The following is a 27,644-nucleotide window of genomic DNA, read 5'->3' on the forward strand; positions in this document are numbered from 1 at the left end:
CAAAGCTTAAGGGGCGGTAGCCACACCGCCGCGGTGGCATCCGAGGCATTTCTGTAAGAAACATTATTTCTGAGCAGATGGAAGACCCGTCTCATCTGGCCACGTGCAGGCACCCAGCCTGGGACAGTCCCCCCAGAGGCCTGGGGACTCGATGTGGGGAAGAGTTTGGGGTGCACATAGCCCAGTTCAGCTCAAGAGTCTGACACACACACACACACACACACACACACACACACACACACGCTCACGCGAGCACGCACACTCACGCGCAGGCGTGCGTGCGTGCGGCAGCAAGCTCTGCGCTTTGGTGCGCTTCTTACCCTCTCCCCTCTCTCAGGTCTTCGAGGGGGAACCGAGGGAGACGTACGGGACCATTGAGGTGCTTAGGTCAGGCGAGGTTTGGGTGGGCCCCGCCTTCAGTCCCCCGCAAGTCCTTGGTGTGGCCCCCACTCGCCCCCCGCAGCCCCTGGATCAAGACGATCCGAACTGAACGAAGCGGGCTAGACGCCACTTTTTCCCCCTCCACGCCGTGGCTAAAGGGGGTGGGAGACAGCGAGAGGAAGGCGTCTCCTGCCTTGGCCCCCCCGACTGTTGGCCGGTGTGAAAGGGTGGAAACCGGGGACGTCCAAGAGTGACGAGGAGCCTTATGTCCATGGAGAGGCCCAAGTGCGGCCCCTGCGCCTCCGTGGCGAGCTCTCCCGCTGCTTTCAGGGCAGCAGCAGGGAGACACTGGAGGGGAAATGTGGGAATCTGGGGGCCCGAGCCTCAGGCACAGGTGGTGACCACGGGGGCCAGGGTCACGGGGGGCGCTGAGGACGCAGAAGGCGCCACCCCCTTCTCCGCCTTCTTCTCCTTTTGCTTGAGGTGGATCTTGGCGTGGCGCTTGCGCTCGTCGCTGCGCGCAAACTTGCGCCCGCAGAACTCGCAGGCAAAGGGCTTCTCGCCCGTATGCGTGCGGATGTGAGTGGTGAGGTGGTCGCTGCGGCTGAAGCTCCGCATGCAGATCCGGCACTGGAAGGGCTTGTGGCCCGTGTGGATGCGCAGGTGCCGCGTCAGCTCGTCCGAGCGGCTGAAACGGCGGTCGCAGCCCTCCGCCGGACACGCGTGGGGCCGCTCGTGGAGTGGGGTCTTGCTGGGTCGGTTGGGGTACTTGCGGGGCCGGATGGGCTTGAGTGTGAGCGGCGGCTGGGGCAGGCTGCCGAAGCCTGGGTGGATCTGCTTGTCTTTGAATGCCTTGATGGTCTCCAGGGGGGTGATAGGGGGCGGGTTGACTCGGATGGGGTCCATGCCCTGGAAGGGCTTGTGCTCCGGAATAGAGCCCATGTCGCTGGGGTGGTGGTAGAGATTGTAGTCAGGAATCATGGGGAAGAGATTGCTGTCCAAGGCCGGCTTGGCCGATTGATAATCCTGGGGGGAATAGGCGAGCCCAGGGTTGCCCTGGGGGTCGTGGAAAGACACAGGCTCTGAGTAGAGATCACTGCAGTTAGAATAGGGGGGGAGCGCCGGGTACATGGCCTCCACGTCACCCTGAGGTGGCTGCACCATGCTGGCCGTGGAGGTCTGCGTGCTGAGCGCCCCTGAGGCCGGGGGCACCCCCAAGATGCCGGCGCTCATGAGGCTAATGATGTTGTCCTGGCACCAGTTAGAAGGGGAGTCGAAGGCGAACTTTCCCAAGTAGGTCACGGTCTTGTTGCCGGGAGCTGGCTGAAAGGAGCCCGAATAAGAGAGTTCCGGGTTGGGCTTCTCGTTGGTCAGGCCGATGTCCATCACATTCTCTGCGGAGAGCGGAGGAGAGAGGGGAGGGGTGAGTGAAGCCCCGCCGGCTCCAGGGCCGGGGCGCCCAGGTCCTGGCCCAGGTGTGGAGAGTGCAGCCGGGCGGAGTGAGCAGCGCGTGGGGTAAGAGGAAAGCTGCGCCCGGCGCAAAGCGGGCGGTGCCGCGCTCCCGGGCGCAACCTGGATACAGCAAAATACTACGGATCGGGCGTGGAGTGGCTGCTGCACACACACCGCACACGCCGCGCACACACTCACGTACCACACACACGCGCGCGCGAGCGCGCGCGAGCGAGAAGCATTGTTGTTTCGAGGTGGGGCGGGCAGGTAGCTGCAGCTACAGGTAGTTTCGGACCAGGAGCGCGCCGGGCTCTCGCTCTCTAGCGCACACAACTCGGCCTCTTCCCCCAACCTGTCCGCGCCCGGACGCCGCGCCTTTCCGGCCCCGGCGAAGCCCTCCTGGTGCCCTGCGCCCGGGTCGCTGACCCGGAGAGCTCCGACGCTTTGTGCTCCGCGCGTAGAGGGGTGCTGCCCTCAAAGGGAGCTCGCCCGCCGCCTCCCCCCGGGCCCAGTCTCCCCCGGGCCTGAAGAAGCTTTAGGCTCTTGCTGGAGGGAGAAAGCCCAGCCCCAGCTAGCGAGGGTGGAGGGCGGCGGAAAACCGACCGATGTCTCCACGGCGGGAGTGGCCGCTCTTCCCAAGCTCTTCGGCCCAAGGATCGCTCCCCCCCGCCCCCCGGGGCAGCCCCGTCGTGGGTGGACCCTCTCCCCACCGTCCCCACACCCCCAGGGGTTTGCTGAACGCCCTGAAAAGGCAGCGTCGCAGTACCTCTCCCACCGCGGGGACTCCACGCCGCACACGGCTCCATCCCGGGTGGGGGGCTGAGGGAATAAGGGGAGAGAGCGCGGGTGAAAGGGTCGCTCGGCTCCTCCTGGGAAAGGGGACGACGGCACCACGCCTTGCGTGCAGCCCGGCGATCGCGCCCCCTGAGTGGAGAACCCCAGGGCCGCTAGCACCTACCTCCCTCCGGTCGGCGGCTGCCCCCACCCGGGAGAACAGAAGCCTCTACCGTGGCGTAGCCAACCGAGCCTTCCCGATCGGAGAGGGCGGGGGGCGGGGAGTGGGTGGGAAAAGCAACTCGCCCCCTGGAAAATTCCCAGCGCGCCCCCATCTCTCCATCCATCCATCCATCCATCCATCCTTCCTTCCTTCCATCCATCGCTAGCTAGCTCGTTCCCCCCTCCTCTTCCTCTCCCGTTCCTCCCTCGCTGCTTCGCAGCCTCCCCGCCGCCCTTACCTGTAGCCATCTGATTGTAATGGGCTACGGAATCGCTGCTGCCGGAGAAGAGGTTGAGTGCGCTGGGGATCTCCTCGGGGTACAGATTGTCAGGCAGTTGGTTTAGCAAACTGCTCATGGTCACCGGCAGCTTCTCGGCGAGTTTGCCGGTCATAGCACTCCCGAGCTGCCGCCGCCGCCACCGCCGCCGCCGCCGCCGCTCTCTCCTAACGCAGCTTCCAGGCGAGCGGCATCCGAGAGGCGATCCGTGGTGCAGGGGAAAAGCATGCGAGAGGGAAAGTTCGGGGGGGAGGAGAGAGGGAAAAGGGGAAGGGGTGGGACAGAGGAGGGGATCTTCTCTTTTTGGGGGGTGGGTGGGAGAGAGGGCAAAGGGGGGGTAATCTTCTTGGTTGCCTGTCGGGTGCCCTATGAGGCTGGGTCGCGTGGGGGGGCGTGTGCGGGGGGGTGGGTTGGGGTCTGGGGTGGGGTGGGGTCTCGGTGGAGGGGGTCGGACGCGGCTTCAGTATGGATCTTACAAACAGACGCGCGTCGGGGTCCCCCCTCCCCCCGATCCACCACTGCCACCGCCGCCACCGCCGCCACTGCCGCTGCCTCTGCCGCTGCTGCTGCCGCTGCTGCTACCACCACCACCAGCCCCGCCGCTTCCTAGCAAGCTCACTGCTGCCCAAAATCTCCCAGCCAGGGAACTCCACCAGCCTATTTATCTGAGCCCCGGGAAAGCTCCGTGACGTAGCTGCCCATATATGGACAGACAAAGCCCAGCCGAAGGGGCGCGACGTCACAATGGAAGCTCCTCACAATGGAACATTAGAAAGCAGGAAGCGGGCGGCCGCCAGCGTGCGGCGTCCGCACCGCTCGCGGATCTTGAAAAAAGAGAGAGAAAGAGAGAAATAGAAGAGAAGAAAGGACAATTCGAGAGGAGAGAGGACAGAGGGATGCAACTGAACGCAAAGCGTAAAGCACGTAGCGCGCATTTGAAAAAGCCATAACTGCCTGTATGTTTATTTTTGGTCTGCACGAGGAGAACCCTCTGGGACAGCGGGGTGGGGTGGGGGCGCGGACGCGAGTGTGTGTGTGGGGGGGGGGGGGGAGGGTGGCGGGTGGCGGGAGGAGGTTTGCTCCAACACCCGTAGCAGGAAGAATGAGAATTGAAAACCCCGGGCAACGTCCCTTTGCAGCCTGGGAACTTGTGGGGAACCCGGAAGGCGTGCACTCCGACACCGCTCCAGCCGACTCTGCTCTGCTGCTCTTCTCCGGCCCAGGACCTTGCCTGAGACCCGGAGAAAGGAAGCGCGTCCCTCCGCGGAGAAGGATTCCAGCGAGTCAGAGATACCTGGTCCCAAATCCCGAGAACTTTTGTACCTCCATCTCTCTGATTCACCGCCCACACCCCTGCCTCTCCCTGTGCCCCCTGCGCTGACTCCTGGTTGAGCGCCCTGGCGGGGAGAGTCGTAGCTGCAAAGAGGCTGCGCGGGAGGCGAGAACCCCACACATTTGGGGTCGAGGATGTGTGGTTTTGTTGTTGAAGAAGAAAAAATGAAGTTGAGCGGATAGGAAACACGTGCACCAAATCCTCGACTAATTCACTAACGGTTCCTAAGCACCCCGTTGGCCAGGGAATGGCAGGAGGGCCTAGCAGGCTTGGGCGCAGCCGCTGTCTATTGCTGCCTGGGAAGGGCCCGCCACGGAGTCGCAGCAGGACCTTGCCGAGCTCACAGTCTGACACTCTGCTGGCCTCCCCGCGGCCTCCCCTAGTCTCTACCCTAACCATCGCCCTCTACAGGGCTGTCCCTGACGCCCTGCAGTCAAAGGCCGCCTGTCTGCCAACCCGAGAGCTGTCACCTCCCGTAGCAGCAGATCCCGGGGGCGGCTGATATGTTCCCCGAGGCCTGCTCCTGGAGCGCGCGCGGCCAGGCCCGGGGAAAGGGGAGGAGAGGAAGGGAGCGTGGGGGAGCGACCCCGAATCACACTGGCTTGGCGTGGGAGGATTCCCTCCTCAGTGGCCGCGTGGGTGCGGTGAATCCCGTGTCCCCCGCTGGGGAGTCGGGTTGGGGGAGACGTGCATTTCTCAGGGGGAGTAGGAGTGTTGACAAGGAGGCAGAGAGGATCCCCGAGCCTCACGCCGTGGGAGGGCCACGCGGGCCGGGGAACGCGTGGGAGGAACTCCCGAGCTGCACATAGCGGTGGGGGTGGATGACAACCTCGCTTTCCTCCCCTCCATTTCACTCCGCGGAGAACTGGGAGTGGGAGGGGCCAGTCTCCCCCGGATCTTCTCCAGTTCTTAGGAAAGGAGGGATTCCCGCTGCCCGTGAACCCCTTCTCCCCCGCCCCTGCCGCCACGCTCGCCAGGCTCCCCAACCTAAACCGGGGAAGCACTGTGTCCCCGGGCTCTCCTCCGCCCGCGCGGCGCGGGGAGCGAGAGCTCTGCAGCGGTCCGGGCTCCGGCCGGAATCAGGGCGTGCAGCGCCTGCCGCCCCCGGCTCCCTCCCAGGGGGGCGGGCGGCGGGCCCGGGGACGTGGGCGGCAGTGAGAGCTGGGCTGGGCGCAGGAGGGGCTCTGGCGGCTGCAGGGAGGGTCGCCGGGCGGCGGGCCAAGCCGGGAAGAGCCATACAAGGAGCGGATCCGGTGACGCGTCGGCCGCGCCCCTTTTCCTTGATTTGGCTGCAGATTCCGGTCCCCGGATTTGCATATTTTGGCATCCAGTGGAAAAGGAAAGATGAGCGGAACCCGCAGCCTTTAAAGGAACCACACAGGCTGTAGCGTCACCTAGGGAGGCGGTCTGGGGGCATGAAATATTAGCCAGCGGCTCCGGCCAGTGGGCCACGGACCTGGCAGAAGGGGCGAAGCGGGGAGTGGCGTTGAGCAGAGAGCTTCGGCCGCTCCAGCCCCAGACCTGGTCTCTCTGCGGCGCCTCCTGCTGCGCGTGACCCAGGGGTGGCGGGGGTTCTCCGCGGGTTCCTGCGGGCCAGGCCCGGAGGCTCCAAGAGGTCCGCGGCCTTGGGCAAACTGCAGGCCCCCCTATTGACTGCAGTGCCCAAGTTTCCCCGCGAGAGGCACAGCTCAGCCTTCGGGGGTGGCGGGAGGGAATTAAGAGACCTCCAGGCTTCTCAGCTCAACTTCGGAGGACTCTACCGTGATGCACCTCCTCCCCACCTGTTGAAACCTCTCCTCAGGGGAGGAGAGTGAGAAGCTAGAACCCCCAGTTTTGTTCAATTGAGACCCGCATTAGGAAAGGCAATGGGAACGTTTGGGATCCTTGAGAGCTTCCAGGACACCCCCCCCCCCCCGCCCCCCCAAACGGTGGAGGAGTGTAGCCTCTCCAGAGGCGGCCCAGAGACTTTTAGGCTAGCTGGACTTGTTACGCGCAAGGTGAAGAGCTAGTAGGACTTGCTGGGTTCCCCCGGGGCCTGTTTACATGTTGGTGAGATTGGATAGTTTTTTGGGGGGGACACAAATGTCTTCTCCCTCCTTACTACTAGTTCTTGACATGAAATGGGAGTGTTCAATTAAATTAAATAAGTATTCATTAAAATTTTAGTGTGATCTTGGACAAATTTCTTTCTTAGCCTCAGTTTCCTTGTCTGTAAATTGGGATAATAGTATTTTAGAAAAAATTAATTTAGATAATCCTCAGAGTACTTAGGCTAGTCCCTTAGCAAGCACTCACTAAATGACAATTATTACTGTTCAATTGTATTCTCCCACACTCTACCATGTGACAGAAAAGCCTTTTCCTCATGTGTGTCTTAGGAGTAAGTGATATAGGGAGTAAAAAGTGCCAGGTATGGAACTCCATCCCATATCAGTGTGATCATATACCAGAACTATTAATATTTATTATTTAGGGGGGAAAGGGAAGTTCTATTTGAATGCCAGGTACCTGCTGGGCACTGCACCAAAGTAGAGATGCTTAAGGAATGGACTTCTGTAGGAGCCCAGGCAGACTGGACCCTCAGGAGCTGGTGGTGAAATCAGGCACGGTACAAAGAAGTCACTCAGTTGCTCTAAAGAGAGCATCTGGAGCACCCTTCTAGACATTTTTGGAGGGTGACTGTGGCTTTCAGGGTGGGGTGGGGGATTCAGGTGCCTTTCCCTCCCTCCTCTGCTGTGGAAGGAGCCATGCTGGGAAAGCCTGTCTCTGCAAGTATAGGCCCTCACTGCCTGGCTCCTGTTCAGGTTGCAGCCCACACAGGTGTCCTCTGTCACCCCGATGATGGTGGCAGACGGAGACCAGGGTTCTGTGGCAGAAGGGGAAGACCCTGGGTATGGAGTGGGGTATTTGGAGTGGCTGTTTGTAGACTAATAGCATTTCCCCTTCTGGTTGCCAAGCCTTGAATGCAGCATAGAAAAATGTTTCTCTCCTTCCTGCCCTCCTTCTTTTCTCTCTCCCTCCTGAACAGGGGCTGGGGTTGATTGTCTGGTTTATTGGCGGGCCCAGGTGAGATTGCCAAGGGCTTAATTACCTGAACTCCAAGCCCTGGACTTGTTGGGGAGCGAGTAGGCACTAGTTCAGGGCATCCTCACCATGGGGATGGTGAAAGGCAGGCCAGACCCCTCTGCAGCCGGGCCAAGGCCGCCCAGCCTCTGGCTGCTCTCTGGAATCTGGCTCGCCTTACCAGGTGCACTTATGGGCACCGTGGCTGCTTGTGGGGGCAGTGGGTGTGTTTGTCTTGGTGAAAGGATAAAGGAAGGGGGAGATGTGGCCCTAGACATCAACCACAGAAAAAGGCCAGATTGTTGCTGTCTTGCTTCTAGTTCGGTAGTCACCTCTGCCCTCTGAACTTTAGCTCCCCTTTTTGCTAAAGATGTCCAGGCTTTCTCTACTGTTTTTAAAAGAAAGAAACCCCCAATTAACTTAGGGGTATTAGTGATTTAATGCATTGTCCTTCTCTGAGGGTATTTGCATTTCAAAAGAAAATGCTTAGAGAGGGTAATACACAGCCCAATGGATTTAAGCCCAATGGTTAGCAGGATGCCTAGAAAATTGTAGGTGCTCATAAATGCTGGTGGAATGAGGCCTGATTGTGGGATATCAGGCCCAGTGACAAAGAGTGGGCGATCTGGGCACAGAGAGTGTCTGGGGTTCCTCAAATCGCACCAGGTACCTATGTACAGGGCCCACCCTGGTGGGATTACTCCTGAGTGACAGTTCTCTCAAGGGTCCTCAGTTGCTTTCCATTTGGGGGTGCCAGATGGGAGATGGGTAGGTCACTGGTGGACTTTCCCTGGCCAGCCTTCCCTGCTGCTCTAGAAGGCACTACCATTTTTTTGGTAAGGACAGTCAGCTCTAAGCTAGGTAGGTTTTGCCTGAAAGCTTGCAGAAGGGACATTGTTGACAGCCACAAGGATTTGGAGGGTGGGGCTCCAGGCTCAGAGCTGGAGCTGAGCCTCTTTTGGGGACTGCTGGAGGCTTCAGGCTTGCAGAGCTTCTGTACCCACAAAAGATGGGGTGATGGGGGCCCTGGGGACATACTTGGTTTTCTTCATCCTTTACAAGAACAATACCATGAGGAAGCTTTTAGGACTGCCCCCTCAACATTTAAATTTTTTTTTATTGCTTTCAGAGAGGAAGGGAGAAAGAGAGAGAGAGATAGAAACATCAATGATGAAAGAGAATCATTGATTGACTGCCTCCTGCAGGCCCCCTCCTGGGCCTCTGGGACCCTGATTGGAATTGAACTGTGACCTCCTGGTTCATAGGTTGGTGCTTAACCACAGAGTCACATTGGTGGGGCAAGCAACATTTTTTAAAAAAATAAAGAATGTAAGGCATTGGAAAGAATTTGAATAGTTAGTTGGAAGTTACCTAGCCAGGAAGTGGCTGAACTGACATTTGAACTTAGAGCCTTATGACTCCAAAGTTACTACTTTAAAAAAAAAAAATTTCAGAGAGGAAGGGAGAGAGAGATAGAAACATCAATGATGAAAGAGAATCATTGATCAGCTGCCTCCTGCACACTCCACAATGGGGATCAAGCCTGCAACCTGGGCACATGCCCTGACTGGGAATTGAACCGTGACCTCCTGGTTCATAGGTTGATGCTCAACCACTGAGCCACGCTGGCCAGGCCAAAGCTACTACTCTTAATTGTGCTCTTTGTCCCCATTATGGCTGTCAGAAAGAAACGAGATGGCAGATGTGGGTAAGAGGAGAGCTGGTTATACAACTGGTGAAGGCAATGAGGAGAAGAAAGGCTAGCTGCAGCGTTGCCTCCCTTTACCCCTGGGACCCACCCTGGGGTAGAGGAGGGGCCCCCATCCAGGACAGTAAGGGGTTATAGCACTCAGGGAGGTCAAGGGGACCAATGTTCCCTGGGCTCCCAGTAGGTGGAATGGCAACTACACCACTCTGAGCTCCAGTACCACTGTTGTCTCAGAGGTCATAGGATCCTCTCCCAGCCAATCATATATGCCCATTTTAAACACCTGTTTGTGCCTAAGCTCAAACTAACTCATTATAATCATGTTAAATTGGGGTGTTTTTGATCACACTTCAAGCGGTTGAGTATTGACTAGACCAGGGGTCCTCAAACTTTTTAAACAGGGGGCCAGTTCACTGTCCCTCAGACTGTTGGAGGGCTGGACTATAGTTTTAAAAAAAGCTATGAACAAATTCCTATGCACACTGCACATATCTTATTTTGAAGTAAAAAAAAACAAAACAGGAGCAAATACAATATTTGGAGGACCCCTGGACTAAACTCTCATCAAGATTTTGGGAGAGTCTGGTGACTGAAGGAGGAAGTCCTGCTACAAAATACTTTTGCTGGTCCTGGAGAGCCCTCCTCCAAGGCAGTGAGGAACTGCAAGGGGTCAGAGATGAGGATTGTCAAGAGGATGAGAGTTCAGGGCCAGGCTGGGCTGGGGCAGGGAGGGAAAAAAGAACTTAAAATAGAAGGGGAGACTTGGAAAGATTAGGGAAAGTACAAGCCCTGATCCAGGAATCAGGGGTTTTGGGTTATGCCACAAATGGTCTATGTGACTCGGGGCTTTGCGCTCTCGTTCCTGGGCTTCTGGTAGGGGCTGCACTGGATAACCTATCTCTACATTCCTCCCAGCTCTGTTAAGGCACACGTTTCAGATTCTATTGCAGGGAGGGTGGGGAGGAGCACTGAGATATTCCTGATAAGTTTGGGGTCTTGAAAGGATTGGGCTGGGATCTTCAGGGGGAGAAGGGATGGGTCAGGGGATGAGAGCTGGTAATGGGAACTTTTCAGGGGTTCTCACAGGGTAAGTGGAGTCATGTGCTCAGATGGCCTGTCATGCCCCTGGGGCCGCCGTGGGACAGCCCCCCTACTCAGCTGGGAAAGGATGGTGTCTCTGCAGAAAGGACTCTTGGGGGATGGGGCTTTTTGGAAAGAGGAACTTTGTCATCTGAAATGAACCAGAAAAGGTGTGAATGTGGGGGGCCAAGGAGGAGGCAGTCAGGAGAGCACAGAGGGAGTGAGAGATCAAAAAAGAGGGAGAGAGATGTGAGAAAAGCTTTCAGAGCAGGGTCTTCCCATTGCTCTCCCCACAGCCAGCCTCTTGCTGGGGGCAGGATTCACCCACGGGGCAGAGGCTGGATCCAATGGCAGGTTCCTCTCCCCCTTGTCCTGTAAGGAAAGCCTTTGGGAAACCAGAGACAGCTGTGGTCTTTAGATCCTTGTCTCTTAGGCCCCAGCCTCAAACTAGCAGGCCCTTTGCCTCCTTCCTCAGGGTGAGGAGTTGGAGGCAGCCTTTTGGGTTCTTAGTAGTTCTATGCAGTCACAAACCTCTCTCGGGAAAAACAGTTAGTGCCTCTCTTGAGCCCAGAATTGGAGCTCCTCCATTGTATTAACTACCTCTCACTAGATAGCGTAGGCATGGCTTCCCTACCTTTGCCATGCCTTAGCTCTCCTAGAAAATGAACTGCTTTTCACAGCCACTGGGGTAAAGACTGCTGCTGCTCCTGGCTCCATCCCATCCCCCGAGGGCTGCGGGCACAATGCAGTGACGTCTGCCCATCAGCATGAGCTTCCCTGCCAGGGCTCAGGGCAGGTGGGCAAAGGAGAAGGGGCACGATCTCCCCCTCTCCATATTGCAGAATTATTTGGCCCAAGATCACCCTGAAAGTTACTGGAAGACGAAAGATGGTATCAAGCTCCCCTAGGGCAGGGATTGAGTCTTATTCCTCTTTGTCTCTTGTGCCCAGTGTTTGCTCCATCAGACTCTGTTGAACCAGTTCCAGTGTCCATGATGGTAATTCTGAAACATGGTCTATTTGAGCAGCAGTTGGATCCACTTGGCCCTTCCCACGAGGTCCTTTCTTTTCTATCGCCCCAGCACGGACTCCTCCCCACACACAGAGGATGGGCATCCATTGTTCACCCAAGTTTCATTTTGTGTGTGTGTGTGTGGGGGGGGGGGGGCGTGGGGGGTGGAGGGGGGGTGCTCCTAGGTCTGGGACTTACCTCTCTCTTTCAATGAGACAAACATGTAGGAAGTACTTCCTGTGCACTCTGTGGAGGGAACAGACTTGAGCCTGGGGTCCTGCTGTCGGCCAGGAGCAGGCAGTTTAAATGGAAGTGGGAAGTGAGACTCTGGTGGAAGTGATCATACACAGGACAATGGCTCAAACGAGGTGCAAGCAGGGAGCTCAGAGGAGGAAGGACCACCGCCTGCTGGCAGAAGGGACTTGTTCAGGGAGAGGGGGAGTCCTGACTGGGGCGAGGGAGGCTTGATGAAGGCTTTGAGGTGGGACTAAGAGCCCTAAGTGAGGAGTGGAGCAGAGAGGAGGTGGAGAAGGGGAGGGGAGGCGAGAGGAGGGCAGGGGGTATTCTGTGCTAGGAAAGGTGATCCCCCCATTTTCATGTTAACTTAATTTTTTTCCACCTCTAAAACTAGAACCCACTAGCATTGTCCTTCCCGGACTTCTCTCTTAGTGTCTGGCCCAGGCCTGACTGGTTTGCTGTGTGGACAAGTGAGAAATCCTCCAGGGGAAGAAGGGAGGCAGCACTGGGCCTGGGTGTGCTGGATCTCACAGGCTTCTGGGCACCTAGGTCCTAGGAGAATGCGAGTTCCAGGAGGGCAGGGGCTGGGTCTGTGCTCTCCGCTGCTCTATCCCCAGCTCCAGCGCGCTTATGGCTGCTCCATAAATATTTGTTGAAGTATGACTGTGCCAGACACTCTACCAGGCCCCATTCCTGTTGCAATTAGCAGGAACAGGAAAGGGGGTTACTCCTGGTGTGAAATCCAGGAGAAGAATGGAGCTGGAGGCCTCCAAGGCAACATGGATTCCAGGGTGGGGGTGGAGCAGGATTAATCAGACATAAACTCAAGTGGTAATAGCCCCGTTAATTGAGTGGTAATGATCCTTGGCATTTTTCATCTTCAAAGCTGGGAATAAACTGTAATTAATACTCCCGCCACCCGGGGGCAGGGTGGGGGGTGGTGTGGAGAATCTTGAGCTACTGCTACTCAGTCCGGGGAAACCGAGGCACTGGCGGAGAAAGTGGGGCCAGCGGGGTGGATGCAAAGCCCAGCAGAGCCTGGGATCATCAGCGGGTGCTGAGCACACCAGAGCTGGCCCACTCCCTCCCAGCCCCAGGCCGCGGGGGAACTGAGGATATGAGTTGGGGAGGAGACGCGCAGGGCGGAGCAAGAAGTCTCAGCGCCGGCCTGACCCTCCAGGATAGCAGTGGGCGCGGCGGGGTTTGCCATCCCAGCCCAGCGGAGCAGCTTTATGCAGGCCTCGGGCCGCGCTCCCAGAGGGGGCTGGAGGGGCGCGCGGAGCAGGGAAGGGGGCCGGTGGCCTGCGCGCCCAGTGGCAGCAGGATCCAGGCACAGTCAGCGTGAGTCACTGGCGGCTTGCCTCATCGCAGTCTGGCTGCCCCAGCCCGGAGGGAGTTCTTCATTAGGGTGATTACCCTGTCGTCATTAAAAGCCAGTAAATATTACCCAGGCACCGAGGGCGCAAAGCCGCCTCTGAACTGCAGCTGGGTTCACAGGCCCTGGGCCACCACGTCCAATCCAGTGTGGGGGTGCCAGGGCTCAGAACCCCCTCCCGCCACCGCGCCACGCACTCCAGGACCCTTTTCTCTTGGACTGTGATGTCCCGAGGACGTTCATCCTGCAGTTCAGTCACCTCTCACTCAGAAAAGCCTTTCTTCTTTTTCTTTTTTAAAATCCTCACCCGAGGATATTTTCCCATTGATTTTTAGGGAGAGTGGAAGAGAGAGGGAAAGACAGAGAGAAATATCAATGTGAGAGAAACACATAGATTGGTTGCCTCCTGCATGCACCCTGACCAGGGCCCCTGCGGGGGGGAGGAGCGGGGGGGGGGGGGGGGGGGGGGGAGCCTGCAACCCACGTACATGCCCTTGACTGGAATCATACCGGGACCTTTAGATCCGCTGAGCCAAACAGGCCAGGGCAGAAAAGCCTTTCTTCTGATAGCCCAGGTGACAGACCAACACCGCTCCTAAATTGCCTTAATCTTACTGACCTTTTGCATTCATTGTGCAATGCTTTGATAAATATCTGCCTGCCACCCTCCTGCCCCGAACCTTCCAGAAGGTCTGGAAGCGCTTCTGATTTTGTGTTGTATTCCCACTGTACCCTCTCAGCCCCCCACCCAGCACCGGGTGTCTGGTGTGTTGAGGCCTCAGGATTTTGGGATTAACAAGTCTCCATGAGGCAATAGAACTGCGTGATGACCATCCCTCCTCCCTATTGTTTCCAACAGTTGACATTCATCTATTGTGCACCTGCTGTGTGTCAGGCATTGGGAACACAGCTGTGAGGAAAACAGCCCAAGTTCTTGCTGTGGAGAGACGAGGTCTGATGAGTGTTCAGGGTGGGGAGGGCAATAGGTAAACATATACGAGGTGGTGATAAGTGACATAAGGAAAAATAAGTCAGTATAAGGTGAGAGAGTGATGGGAGTGCATGTTGAGATTTTGGAGCTAGCATGAGTACCATTGACCTTCAAGGCCTGAACAGGAATATGTGGGTCTGTGCTGTAGCCTAGCCAACTTATTGGATGATCTTTAAATTTGTTTATGTAAATAAGATCTTTGTTTAAAAAATTATATCAAAGTCCACTAAGGAAAGTCTCTGAAGCCAAAGTTGCCTGCGCCTTGTCCCTTTAGTCCTGGCGTCAGCCCCTCTTTCCCATTGGCTCTCCCGCCTGCCAGCAGGTGGCCTGAAAGTTCTGACAGCCCTGGGGATGCAGTCCTTCACCCAGGCCTCCAGGGAAGGGAGGGTGGCAGGCCCAGGGTGACTGTGGCTGTGGGTACCCCAGCCCCAATCTCAGAGCCGCACTCCCCTCTTGCCCAAACACTTTCCCGGATCGCTGGGAGAGCTTCTTTTAGACCCCAAATGAAAGAAAAAGTCGCTGCAATGGAAACTAACCCTCCTCTCTTGCCCCACTTCCCTCCCGCGGTCACACTTCCGCCTGTAGACACAGGGTATTTTGGGTTCGAAAACAAAGCGTCAGATCTATTTGAGCAACTTTTTTTCCATCGGAGTAGAAACCCTGGGCCTGTGGCCACCCTGGGCTCCGCCACTTCCCCAGGGAACTGACGCGTTTCCCCTTCTCCACTGAGGACTGATTTAGCAATTCAGAAGCCACTTTTAGCTTCTTCTTTCCCTGGCCTGGCAGCCAGGGAGGGCCCAGAGGTCAGGTTGCTGGTTGTGTCTGGGTGCCTTCCTTGTGGACTTCAGGGGAAGGCCTGGGTCCCATCCTCTGCAGAACCTTCCCTTACCCACCCACCCCACCCTTGTGTACACACAAATCCTCCTCAGCTGCCCCACCCCAGCCACTTGCTATATCAGAAGACTGAAAAGTGAGAGCTGGAGTTAGGCCTTATCTGGTCCTCAGTTCAGTCCAAAGGGTGGTGTGTCTGTGTCAATGTGGGCTGGAATGTATGTAGGTTGTGAATGAAGTGGACGTGCATATATGGAGACTGCATGTGCGTGCAAATCCTACAGTGGCGACAGCCCAGGCTGAACAATGCACGTACACACAGCTTGCATGGATGTCTAGAAAGAGCTTGGCAGAGTCGAAACCTTGGAGTGTCTAGCGGGTGCATACACCATGTGATTTTGTGTGGGCTGGTGTATTTACAGTGTGTGTGTGTGTGTGTGTGTGTGTGTTCAGGATGCGTATAGTAGAGGTGTGTCTAGGCGTGCGCGCACATTTGTATATGTGTAGACGAGCATGTCTGTTTCCTGGGCTGTGGGGGAGGATGGCAAGCTCTGAACAGTGGTGACCAGTGTCCTCGTGGGGGCAGATGCAGGTGGCGTCTGTGGATCAGGGTTTGGGGGCAGGTTAGTGAACTAAAGTGTGAGCATGTCCCGGTGGGAGCACTGGCTGGGGGCCAGCAGTTCTCTCTTCATGGGTGTCTTTCCTGCAGGAGCTCACCACCTGTCAGGCCTCTCTCCTCGAGCCCCTTTCCCCATCCCTCTGGCTGGAATGCCTCCCCCTCCTACTTGTTAGCCTGTCTTCCCTCCACCTCTTCTAGTGCTGGACTCCGACAGGCCTCACAGTCACATGATCCTGACAGTCTTTGTATCTGTCCATCTGCATCCTCTCTCCCACAGGAAGAGCTTCTGAAGGGCTGGGACCTTCTCTTCTAGTCCCTTCAGCTCGTATGCAGCCGAGTTCCCACCAAGGCTAAAGAATGGCTGACTGCATGCTGGTGTAGCAGCCACAGCACATGCATAAGGGATCTGTTGCTTTGTGATAATGTGCAGGTATATGTCCAATTGTGTGTGTGTGTGAATGTGTGAGTATGAGTGTGAGTGTGAATGTATGAGTGTACGCGTGTGTGTGAGTAAATGTGTGAGTGTATATGTGTGTGTATGAGGGAATGTGTGTGTGTGAGTGTGTTAGAATGAGTGAATGTGTGAGTGTGTGTGTGTGAGTGAATGCGTGTGAGAGTGAATGTATGAGTGTATGCGTGTGCGTGTGCGTGTGAGTGAATGTGTGAGTGTGTGAGTGAATGTGTGAGTGTATATGTGTGTGTATGAGGGAATGTGTGTGTGTGAGTGTGTGAGAATGAGTGAGTGTGTGAGTGTGTGTGAGAGTGAGTGAATATGTGAGTGTGAGTGTGAGTGTGGGAGGTGGAGGGTGTCTGGACTCCTTTGAGGCACTTCCCATGCTTGCCCTCCTGCTCAGGCCCTGAGGGAATCCCACTTTGCACACTGTCTGCTTTCTTCATGAGAATGAAAATGAAAGTTGGAACTCAGGGCCCTGCTGCGTTTCTGACAGGCTCAGCCTCTTTCCTTTGAACCCTCTGCTTCCTGCCCAGCTGACTTATGTCAGAGGCAGTGGGGTGGATTCCAGCTCATAAGGACAAAGTGGGGTGCTTCTGTGTCCTGCTCCTCCTCCACCCTCTCCAGCAGAGTCCCTGGTGGGGATTCCTGAGGCTGGGATCTGGGGAGGATGAGCTCTGTCGCTGGCTGCTGCTTGTGGGAAGGGGCTCCTCTGAAATCCCAGGCTCTCCAGCTGCCACATCTACAAACTCCTCTTTAACCTGGGCCTCCCGGCCAGGTTTTCTGGCTCTTGCTCTGTCCTGCTGGCTTCTCATCACCTCGCAGCCAAAGGGACAGTGGTAGTGGCTTTCTCTCCCATTCCCCCAAATAACCACACAGACTGCAGCACATGCAGAGAACACCCATCCCAAACTATTTTATCACTGAGGAAATGGGGGGCCCAGAGAGGGCCGCTGACTTGCTCAGGCTCACACAGCAGTGAACGAAAGCACTGGTACTAAATAGGTCTCCAGCGGTTCTCTCAGCTACATCAGACCAGACAGCCATGTCCTTCTTTTCTGTCTCCTTCTCTTTCTGACTCTTTCTCTTCCTTTCTTTTTATATTAAAGTATTTCCTTTTCCCTTTGAAATGCCCTCTCTGTGTTAAGCAGGACAGCTTGCGTGTGGCGGCAGCAAGGTGGCCTTCAGAGCCGAGACCTCTGTCCTGGCACAGTTTGGCAGTCCTTTCAAAAGGCTCTTCTCCTTCCTGGGCTCCTCATCTCCCAAGCAACTCAGGGACCAGGTCTCCCTTCTCCCTGGGAACCCTGAAGGAACTGATCCTCTCTCCAATCTTAGTTTCCTGTTTCTAAAATGGGCGGGGAGGAGAGGGTCTCCGAAGGGGAAATATGGACATGTGTGTGTGTGTGTGTGTGTGTGTGTGTGTGTGTGTGCACCTCATGTGTCTCCTAGAAGCAGCCCCTGGGGGTAAATGTGAAAGGTAATTAGCACCAGGATGAAAGGTGCTGTGGGATAATTACAGGTAACATATCAGGACTGCTGGGAAGGTGGGGCAGGAGGCCCCTAGACCTCTGGGGGGTGTGGGTAGCCTCTAGCCCCACTCCTGCACTGAGATCAGACACCTGGAGAGGGGAGGGGGGAGGGAGAGGGAGCATTCTGAGTGAAGGGTCTTTGTCGTTACAGGGAAATGCTTGTTAGTTGCTAAGGAACTGAGTTATCTCTCCTGATCCAGGCCACCCAATGTTTTGCCAAGCTTGGGAGTGGGATACTGGGCTGGGGCTTGGTCCTTTCATGGGTCTCTTGGGAAGGACTGTCATCTGGGGAGAGTGACTCTCCAATTACTAAGCTGGGGAGCAGAACAGGTGCGGTGGAGGCCGGCAAGGAGAGGAAAGCCTGCATTTACGAGCAGCCTGCATGCCAGGCGATGCGCCTGGGCGCCACCCGTGTTATCTCATTTAACCATTGCAACAGATCGTTACGGAAGGCACTTCCACTTTTACAAATTTTTCTATTTTTTGCAGTTGAAACACAGATCCAAACAGCTAAGTTGCCTGAGGTTACAGGACTATCAAGTAGCAGAGATTCTATGTGAATTCAGGTATACCAGGTAATAAAACTTGTGCTTTTGATTTTTTGTATTAAGGTGTTCCTGGAATCCTATTTTATTTTATATTTTTAAAAAATATGTTTTTAAAAATTTGGTTTTAGAGAGAGAGGAAAGGAGAAAGATAGATAGAAATATCAGTGAGAGAGAAAATCATCAATTGGCTGCTTCCTGCATGCCCACTCTCCCCCCCAGCAGGGATCAAGCCCAAAACCCTGGCATGTGCCCTGACGGGGAATCAAACCAGTGACCTCTTGGTTCATGGGTCGATGCTCAACCACTGACCACTACTGGCTGGACAAAAAGTTGTGCTTTTAAAACTACACCACCTAATGCATTTACCAGGCTTTCTTCCTATGCCAGGGCTGCTCAGCCCTGATACCGGCACCCACCACTGCCATCACCACCACCACCATCATCATCACCACCACCATCACTGCCACCATCAGGAGGTTTTCTTATATGGTTCCCCCTCCTTCCTCACCCCTATTCCTTTCCTAAAAACAGTTATCACACAGGAGGGAGGGGTTAGTTCTGTGGGTTGAGGATGGTAAACTGTAGGGTAGTTGCCTTGGGCAGGTGGGGTGGGAGGATGATAATGACCTTGAGCTTGGCCAGGCCATTGCTGTGAGTATCCAGGAGCTGGGCCTCCCCACAAGTCACACTTGGTTGAGAATAGCTTCAACTTGGGGGGAGGGAAGATGCTTGGGGGGAATCGCCCCTTAAATTTTTCTGGAACTTCCAGTTTTCCCTCTCGGCCTAACTGGCTTCTGAATGAATGAAAGGTCTGCCTTTATATTATGTAGCTCAGAGAGTAAAATTCCAGTCCTCTGGGCCTCTGAGCACTGAGTGAGAAGGCTTGAGTTAACCTCAGATTTCCTCATCACTAGTTACAGAGCAGGGAGAAGGTGCCTTAACTTACTAGAATGTCAGTTTCCTCATCTAGAAAAGGAGAATAGCAATACCTACATTATTAGGTGTCGTGACAATCGAATGAGAGAATGTGTATGAAGGCCCATGGGCTGTGAAGTTGTGCAGGAATGCATTAAATGGGGTGCCACATGTTGGGCATTTGGCACAGTTCCTGGTATGCAGAAGATGCCCAACAAATGGTATCTGATGATGATGGTGACAAAAGTATCAGTTCAGGGGTCACTAATGTCCCTTATGAATTTTCGTAGCTGCTTCATTAGAGATCTCTGAGCAATCTCCATGTTCATTTTGTTTCTGATTGGAGGAGGCAGTGAAAAGGGACAGGGGCCCCAAAGTGTTGTGCAGGCAGAGAGCTGAGTCAAGGGTGGGTTTCCCCGAGGTCTCTTGGCCTCCAGGTTTTCTCTCCCTCCCGGACTGTCTGCTAGGCTGTCTTTAGCCTATAGTCTGGGCCATCTTTGTTCTTTTACAGAGGATCTCTCCTATAGCTGAACTAAAAGCCCAAAAACACCAGGGGAAAAGAAGGGATGGGGGGGCGGGGAAGGGGGGAGGAAGGAAAGCAAGCCGATAATTTCCTCGAAGGATAAACATCCGATTTTTTTTTCCTCACCCAAAATAAACATGCTAGCCGCAAAGAATTAAAAGCAGAAGAGGGGAGGATGTGTCTCGATCTGGGGCTGCTCTAGGAAGCCGACCTGCTATTTATCCCAGCCTTGGGCCCCAACAGGAGCTGCCAATTACACTCTGGGCCTGTGGGGTGGGGGCTGCGGGGAGTGTGAGGTTCATATACACCCAGAAAGTCCCTTCTGAGGCTGCCTTCCATGACACTGCAAATGGACACTTCCTTTTGCTTCTGCTTTTAGCTTTGCTGACAAGCTTGTCTGGTGGGTAGAAGGGAGTAGGGAGTTTCTACTGCCTGGGCTGGCATCAGTGGATCTTCTGCAGAATAAGAACTTGGTGTCCACCACCTAGGCAGGGCGTTGAATTAATCAATGAAGTGGGAAACATGTCCACTTCCCTCCCAATTCACACATGCAGTCTCCCAGCCCATTGTGCTCTTCAGGTCTCACCATGAAAATCTTCCAGCGACTTTGGAGTGTGCTTAGCCTAGCTGAGGGGTGGCCAGGGCGCCTCTACCTTCCTGATAATGTGGGCCCTGGATCTAAGAGGGTAATAACGGGGTGCCCGGCTGCAGCCTGCCCCTTTCATCTGGGGAGCTCAAGGCACTGTGCACACCTGAGTCATAGCATTGAATATTTTAGCCAAGGAGTGTGTGTGTGTGTGTGTGTGTGTGTGTGTGTATGGGGGGTTGGGGGACGGCGTTAACTCTTGGAGGGAAACTGAGCAGAGATTGAGGGGCTGAGAGGACTGGAGTTGGGAGTGGGGTAGTTGAGGTACCAGGGTTTAGGGTATGAATGAGACCATAGCTCAGAGGTGCTTCCAAGGGGTCCTTGGTGGGGAAGCCAAGAGACATTCAGGGGACGTCCAGGGCAGATAGTCACTGGAAATCCTTTCTTTGTAGAAACTAAGGAGTTTCTTTATACTTTCTAAGAGCATATATTAGATTATGCCCCCTCTTGCCCTCTAATCTATTTATCATTTCACTAGGGGCCCAGTGCACGAAATTCCTGCACGGGTGCAGTCCGTAGGCCTGGCTGGTGATTGAAGTGTGAGTGTCTGGCATGGAAGGGCAGGTCCCAGCTGACCTCTGGGCCCTGGGCAGCACCTGGGCCCTTTGGCCTCAGAGCCCCCGCACGGCCCCCTCCGCCTGAGTCATAGCACCCGAATCCCCACATGGGCAGCGTGCTCTCTCCCAGTGGCCTCGAAGACTGGCTCCTGCATGAACCCACGGGGAGCCCAACCAGCCCCTGTGGTCCAGCAGCTGCCACCTGGTTCACCCAGAAGATGCTGCGCAGGTACAGGGCAGACTCCTAGTAGGTGCTTGGCACCAGGGGGAGGGGGGCTGCCCTGGTTCCCTGGCTCGTGCGAGCCCTGGTGTCCCGGGGGAGGGTAGCAGGGAAAGTGAGAGTGAGCTCAGAGGACACCCTATATTCTCACTGCACCTCCATCCTCATCACCTCCACCCCCAGGTAGCCAGCGAGAGATCGCAGCCCCACGTCATAGCGAGCGGTCAAACTCCGGGACTCCCAGTCTTCTGGTCGAACTCCTAGTCGAACAACCACTGAGGGGACAATTTGCATACTAGGCTTTTATTATATAGGATGATTTCCTCTTGCTTTCAGGGTAAAATCCAAAACTTTATCATGGTTGTAAGGCCTGGCATGTTCTGGTCATTGCCGACCTGTCCCAGTGGCCACATCACTGGCCTTCATTTCCTGGAAGATGCCACGCATGCCCCTGCTCGCCATGGGAGCCCAGAGGTGTTCCCTCTCTTTGCCATGCTCGCCACCCCTGTGCTTACTCATAGTGAATTCCTACCCTGCTTTTCAGCCATGAAGTCAAATATCACTTCTTCTGAGAGGCCTTGCCCGACCCTCCCCCTCCATCATAAAGCAAGTCCCCTTTGCACCCTTAGAGCATTTGTCACATTTGCTATAATTTGCCTGTGGTCATCTGATGCAACTTCCTCTCCCCTACTGGATGGTAAGCCCTTGTTTTGTCTGCCATGTTCACACTTGGATCCCCAGCACCTACCAGAAGGTCAGGCATGTAGTAGGTGCTGACAGTAGTTGTTGAATGAATGGCGTTGAATGTTGGAGCTGGAAAGGACCCTGGAGATAAACCAGCTGCCTCTCCCTCCTCTTCCTACCTAAACTTTACCAAGGAAGCAACACTTTAGAGAGGGTGAGTGATTTTCTCCAGGTCACACAGTGCGACTCATGAAGGTTCAGGGCTGGGGATCTCCACTTCCTGCCTGTCCAGGTATCCCTGCCACAGTCCCCTCCGCACTTGCATTTATAACCTCAGTGCTGGACACCAATTGAGTTCCTGTCCTGGGTGTTTGAAGGAGGACAGGCTAGAAAACAAAACATCCAACCAGTGATCCCTGGACAATTCCTTTTTTAATTTGGAAGAGCAGGGGTTTCATACCCAGCGGGGATTCCACATCCAGACTATAGGTGGTGGGCAATGTGGACACACACCGGTAAGGCGAGGCCTAAGGTCTTGAGTTGGTCTTTGGGCTTACTGCTTCCTCGTACGGGAACATCGGCATCTGGCGAGTCCTTGTAATTTTCGGTCATGAACTGGGTGCTTGCTTCAGGTGTAATCAGTTGGAAGCGACTCAGAAATTTATCCATGTCCCAAAAGCCTGGAAGGACAAACAGACCACAGGGAGGCAATGAGAGGGAACCATGGACTTGAGAGCTGGCAGGGGTGAGAGGGAGGCCAGTTCTGGGGGAGTGGAGACAGCAGGAGATGCCTTTGGCCATTGGTCTGAGTACTTGGGGTGCCCCTGGCTCCAACTGCAGGACACCCCTGGATGTTAGCAGAGCACCTAAGAAGGTACTGCTCCCCAGAAAGCACTGGGGACATGAATCTGGACTGAGTCAAGAGCAGCCTTTAGCCTCATCCCCAGAGCCCTTTATTTAGCATAATTCTGCTGCCTCGGTCACATGCTGAAAGGAAACACCCAATCAGGTTGTCAGCACACTTCCCCACCCACCCTCCTTTCCTGCAGGCCTTCTTGACCTCATGACTGAAACCTTAAAGCTTCTTTCCTTCATAGCTGGTCACCCCAGCTGCTGGGGTTGAGATTGGCAGAAGTGCTCGTGCCATTCATTTAATCTCCTCCCCAGAACCCCAACCACTGTCTCAGAGACTGTGCAGCGGGGTTTCTTTCCTGGCTGTGGCAGAGGTCAAAGGCGGGGGATATGGCCAGGGCCCCTTCTCTCTGCTTCTGAGCACCTGGATCCTGGAGGGGAGCTGCGCGTGGGTGAGGTGTACCCAGGCTGGAGCCTGGAGAAGCCCAGTCTGTGCTCACGTCTGAGGGGCCCTCTCAAGGGGAGAAAGCACAGGGGCATCGAGGGAGGTGGATCTTCTGGGGCAAGTGTGAATAGGCCCAGTAACAGGGCAGGGAGGACACAGCCCTGGGCACTGGGGAGAGGCTGAGGGAAGTGGTCAGAGGCAAATTCCCACGCTCTTGTTTCCCAAACTTTGGGCCTCAGGCACCCTTGGCAGCTGGTTGCCAGAGAAAATACGGGACACTCAGTTCAATTGGCATTTCAGGCAAACAACAAATAATTTGTTAGTGTATGTTTCACATATTGCATGGAGCATCTTTATAGTAAAAAATTATTCCTCGTTCATCTAAAATTCAAATTGAACTGGGCTTTCTGTATTTCCTTCTCTCTCTCTCTTTCTCTCTTTTAATCCTCACCCAAGGATATGTTTTTATTGATGAGAGAGAGAGAGAGAGAGAGAGAGAGAGAGAGAGAGAGAGACTTTGATTGGTTGCCTCCCGTATTCAATCCCTGACCAGGGATTAAACCTACAACCTAGGTATGTGCCATGACCAGAAATCGAACCACAACCTTTTGGTGTGTGGGACGACTCTCCAACTGAGCCATCGGGCCAGGGCTTTCTTTTCTCTCTCTCTCTCTCTCTCTCTCTCTCTTTTTTTTTTTTTTTGCTAAATTCAGTAACCTTCCTTGGGCGGAGGGAGTGCTCCGGGAAGACCTTGTCCAGAGCAGAGCTAGGCAGCGGCGGGTATAAGGCAGCGTCGGGTATGACCTGGATCAATGGAGGACAGTAATGCACAGGGAGAACAGGGTGAGCGGCTAGCATCCTGGAATAACTCAATGACTCTCAGAGTTGCCCATTTACCACCAGTGGCTCTCTGTCTGCACCCACCTCCTGCTAGTGTTCCATACTCCATCTACCTTCCCTCCCTGCAGGGGCTGTTTGCATTTCAAAGATGTTCTCAAGGGGAGGACATTTTTCATTCAAAGAAAATAAAAAAAATAATAATGATAATGCCAAAAATAATAGTAAAACACTAATATAGTATTTTCTTTTTTAAAAAATATGTTTTTATTAATTTTAGAGAGAGAGGAACATCGATCGGTTGCCTCCCAGATGCACCCTGACCAGGGATCAAACCCATGGGTATGTGCCCTGACTGGGAATCAAACTGGACGACACTCAACCAACTGAACCACACTGGCCAGGGCTGATAGAGTGCTTTCCATGTGCCGGGCACAGTTCTAGGGACTCCATGCACATTCATTCAATTAATCCTCACAAGGGAGACTATTTTTAATCCCTAGTGTACAGATGGAGTTCTGGTGAGGTTGCTTCTTAGTTGTAAAGGGGAAAAAGGCCTCTTCAGGTTCACCCAAATTTTATTGGGCTCAGTGACTGTGTGTTCAGATTGGGTTGGAAAGCAGCGGTTTCAGGAGTTCTCTTGGGGCAAGGGTGGCCGGGCCCTGGAGAGAGCCACTCCTATCAGATGGGCTGCCGCTGGGCTGAGAGGTGTGTAACTGACCCTGTGGGTCTTCCACTAGGAGGCCTGGCCAGGCCTTTACTTGCAGGGAGCCTGGCTGGCTGGAAAAATATTGTGGTTCATGACCCTGGGAAAATGTGTACATGTGGGTGCACATGTGTGTGCATGTGTGGATGCATATGTGTGTGCATGTTCACGCCAGGTGAAGGGCTTTGGGTGAACTGGTGTGTGGCAGGCATGGGGACAAGTGGGCCTTCCCCACTGAGCAGGGCAGGAAGGAACCGGGGTGGCAAGGAGGGAATTGAAACTCATCACGAGATCAGGGCAATGGCAGAAAGAAATCCCCTGTGCTCTGAGGGAGACCTGGCTTCCCGCTCCAGCAGTGCGCCCTCCCCTAGCTCGGATGGCTTCCTTGATGGAGTTTGGAGCACCTTGGCAGCCTCGCAGCTCCTTCCTTGTCCCACTTCCGACAACCCTGTGGTCTTGGGCTTCGTGGGCAGCTCCTCAGACCTGCCCTCTGTCCCTCAGGAGGCTGCTGGCCTCCCGCTGCCTCCTCCCCTGGCTTGGCGGTGACTCCTTACACCCCCATTTCCTGCCACAAAGGGCAAGAGGAACTGACCCAGTGCAAGTTGTAGAAGGCATGGGGGTGAGTCAGGCCCTCAGGGGTGTGTGGGGAGAGACTGGGAGCTTGCAGGCTGTGGCTTCCATGTCACCGCATGGAGGAAAGCCCCATTCTGTATGGCACTGCTGGGCCCGGGCTGCAGGGGCCACTGCCATGCAGGAAGAGCGCTGCTGCTGTCTGAGGTCTGACCACTGCCCGTGTGCCCTGGACCTACCCAGAATGGGCTCTTCCAGGGACGGGGCATGGGTGGGGAGTGCACTTCAGAGGCCTTCGGCTACAGGGAGAAAGAGCCAGGGTGTCTGAGCCACCCAGGGACTGGAACACGGAGGTCTGGTCTCCTTAGGGTGGGGCTGCCACATATGACGAGCAGGTGGGTCTCTACACAACCTTAGGGAGCACCGTTTCCATCTTGCAAAATCAGACTCAAGCATCATCTCACCTACTGGTTTTAGAGAGAGGAACATTTATCCAGGCCCATTCCAGCCCTTGTTGAGTTGCTAAGACAGCACTGGACTAATAAGCTAGACCTTCAAAGGGTGGCCTCGGCCAGCAGTTCAAAGCGCCCCCTCCACCCCCATTCCAGCTGATGTGGTCCCACCCCTAGCAGCACCCCCAGAGTCTCTCCATCAGGCCCACTCTTAAGACTTCCTAACAGCATAGGAAAAAGTGTTCCCTGAGTGTCCTTGCTCTAGCCAAGGGACATTCTCCACCTGACATGTCATTTGGTCCTTAGTAGGCCATCAAGTGTCCCCCTCTCAGCCTGGGAAGTGGGGGTTGGGAAGCCCTCACTGGGAGGCAGGCCCCCATTCAGGCTGTAGAATAGGGGGCAGGGCACTGAGCCTTGGGGTCACCTCCTCTGAACCACCATGTGAGCTGCCTGAGCCTCTCCTGGGCCCTGGGGTGCCTGGCTCAGAGCCGCCCCGTCACCACAGGTGGGTGAGCTGTGTCTGACCAAGGTGTCCACTCTCCTCCCCGGCCTGCCCTTATTCGCCCCCTGGGCAGGGGCGCCACTGCTTCTTGTCAGGGGAAAACACAAAACCTGACGGCCAGCCTAGTCACCGCCACCCTGAGCGCAGATTCGCCCGCAATTTGTCTGGCTCTCCGCGGGGCTGGCTGCGGTGATAGGAGCGCTGATCCTTTCTGCTGAGATTAATGATGTCCTGGCGGTGGTGGGCGGGAGGCCTGAGCCTTTTATTTTTGCGCCGTTAAATGACATCCAGAGACTTCCCCTCAGGAGCTGAAAAGCCATGTTCCATTGCATCCAATTACTCCTGGCGAGTATTTGCTGAGTGCTGATCCTGCGGGCTCGAGAGGCTCAGGGCAGGGGGGACCACTTTGACTTTGGAGGGAGTGAGAAGGTGGGATGCTGGGGGAGTTCCTGAGTGGGGAGGGGTGACCCCGGCTCCTCTGGAGAACTGCAGTTCTTAATGACCAGTAAGTGGATCACCCTCCTCTCTGGTCCCTGTGGCTGGTGGCGGCGGGGCCGGGAGTGAGGGGAGGCTTGCAGCTGTCAGCTTTGCTCCCAGTGATCAATTCCAGTATTTGGTGGTAGTGTTCAGCTGGAATTCGGGGCAAAATGTGGCGATGCTCTGTAGTTTCGCTGCGGACGATGTGTTCAGTATTGCTTTGGACGGTTGATGTCTGGCTCGACTGCGGCCTGCATCTTGACAAGGGCTGCGTGGGCCCTGTGGAGTGTGCAGGGTTCCCAGCCAGTGGGCCTGCCCGAGAGCTGCCCAGGATGGCTCCATCTGAGTTGCTGCCAGGTCCCCAGTCCTACCAGCTCTGCCAGGTGGGCGGGGCTCTTTGGAGCAGAAGAGGCCTGCCTGACACAAGCCCACACGGTGACTCAGGGGCTGGCCCTGGGGGTTCTGGGGCCTGGCCAGGTGAACCACCATGGGAGGTCATGGCGGGGAGTGGGGGCTGTTTTGCAGTGGGCCGTGTGTTTGTGTCTGTCTGTGTGTGTGTGTTTGGGGCTGGTCTCCGGGCAGGCCCCCTTCCCTCCACCTTTGCCTGCACCGGCTGCTCTTCCCTCACTGTGCCGGCCTCTGTCCCTCCACACTAGGCCACCTCCTGTGAGCTGCTTGGAGCTCTGCTGCCTTCATGCCCTCGGTCTGTGCTGTCAAACATTTCCACGTAGCATCCCTCGTCTGAACCGCCCACGGCGTCCCAGTGGCCTTTAGGTGCCACAAGCAAAGCTTAAACCCCGCTGAGAGGCAAGTCTCTGCTGCCTCTCCTCTTTGACCCTGTGGGTTGGGGGGCTCCCCTGAGCTGCTTATTTCAACCGCCAAAGGTGCTGGAGAGCAGATTATGGCTGCCTAGTCCAGAACCCAGACCCCTTCTCTGCCCCTCGAATCCCATTTCACCGGGAGCAGTCTCTCTGCAGGCCCCGAGGCTGCCCCTGGGAGGTGGGGACCGGAGCCTGGCATGGCCCCTTAGCTCCCCTGGTGCGGACACACCGTCCTGGGCTCATGGTCTTGTAGAGGCTTCCAGAGTGAGCTGAGCACGTCATCTTGAGGGACAGAGAGGGGATTTCCCTGGCTTACTCGCCAGAGGAGCATGAGGCTGGCTCGTGACACCTCTGGGTGAGGTGTGGCATGGTGCAGACCACAGCTCCTCACAGCGCTCAGCCACAGGAAAGGGGCGTGTGGACCCACTGCCTTGGGCGGCCACTGCTGGCCAAGGATGCTGAGGGCAGGCAATCGGACTGGCTCCATGTTTGTCCCCACGTCAGGGCCCAGGAGTCTGGTGGTCCGGGTGGAAGGAGCAGGCATGCGGGTGTGC

At 55.6% G+C, this 27,644-nt stretch overlaps 2 protein-coding genes across 7 annotated transcripts in view; both read right to left on the bottom strand.

The window, feature by feature from the left end:
* Nucleotides 1–466: 466 nt before the first annotated feature.
* On the bottom strand, nucleotides 467–3,555 carry EGR3 (early growth response 3). Of its 3 annotated transcripts, XM_070416588.1 has the most exons (3): nucleotides 3,069–3,114; nucleotides 2,600–2,652; nucleotides 467–1,775 (listed from the first exon to the last, which is right to left on the bottom strand). In XM_070416588.1, the coding sequence occupies exons 2-3, from the start codon at nucleotides 2,637–2,639 to the stop codon at nucleotides 766–768; spliced, it is 1,050 nt and encodes a 349-aa protein (XP_070272689.1). In that variant the 5' UTR covers nucleotides 2,640–2,652; nucleotides 3,069–3,114; the 3' UTR covers nucleotides 467–765. The 3 variants fall into 3 exon arrangements, with proteins under 3 accessions (XP_070272689.1, XP_070272688.1, XP_070272690.1); XM_070416587.1 differs by lacking the exon at nucleotides 2,600–2,652 and having other exon boundaries at nucleotides 3,069–3,555; XM_070416589.1 differs by lacking the exons at nucleotides 2,600–2,652; nucleotides 3,069–3,114 and adding an exon at nucleotides 2,792–2,868.
* An 18,306-nt stretch (nucleotides 3,556–21,861) lies between these two features.
* PEBP4 (phosphatidylethanolamine binding protein 4) overlaps nucleotides 21,862–27,644 on the bottom strand; it is a 188,133-nt gene continuing 182,350 nt past the window's right edge. For all 4 annotated transcript variants that reach the window (XM_070414091.1, XM_070414092.1, XM_070414089.1 and 1 more), the window contains one exon: nucleotides 21,862–22,108. In XM_070414091.1, the coding sequence (XP_070270192.1) occupies nucleotides 21,912–22,108 (197 nt within the window). In that variant the 3' untranslated portion in view covers nucleotides 21,862–21,911. The remainder of the gene's footprint in view (nucleotides 22,109–27,644) is intronic.

The sequence above is a fragment of the Myotis yumanensis genome, unplaced genomic scaffold, assembly GCF_028538775.1.
Source record: "Myotis yumanensis isolate MYYU_CA2020_CCGP unplaced genomic scaffold, mMyoYum1.0.hap1 SCAF_5, whole genome shotgun sequence".
In the NCBI taxonomy this organism is placed as follows: Eukaryota; Metazoa; Chordata; class Mammalia; order Chiroptera; family Vespertilionidae; genus Myotis; species Myotis yumanensis.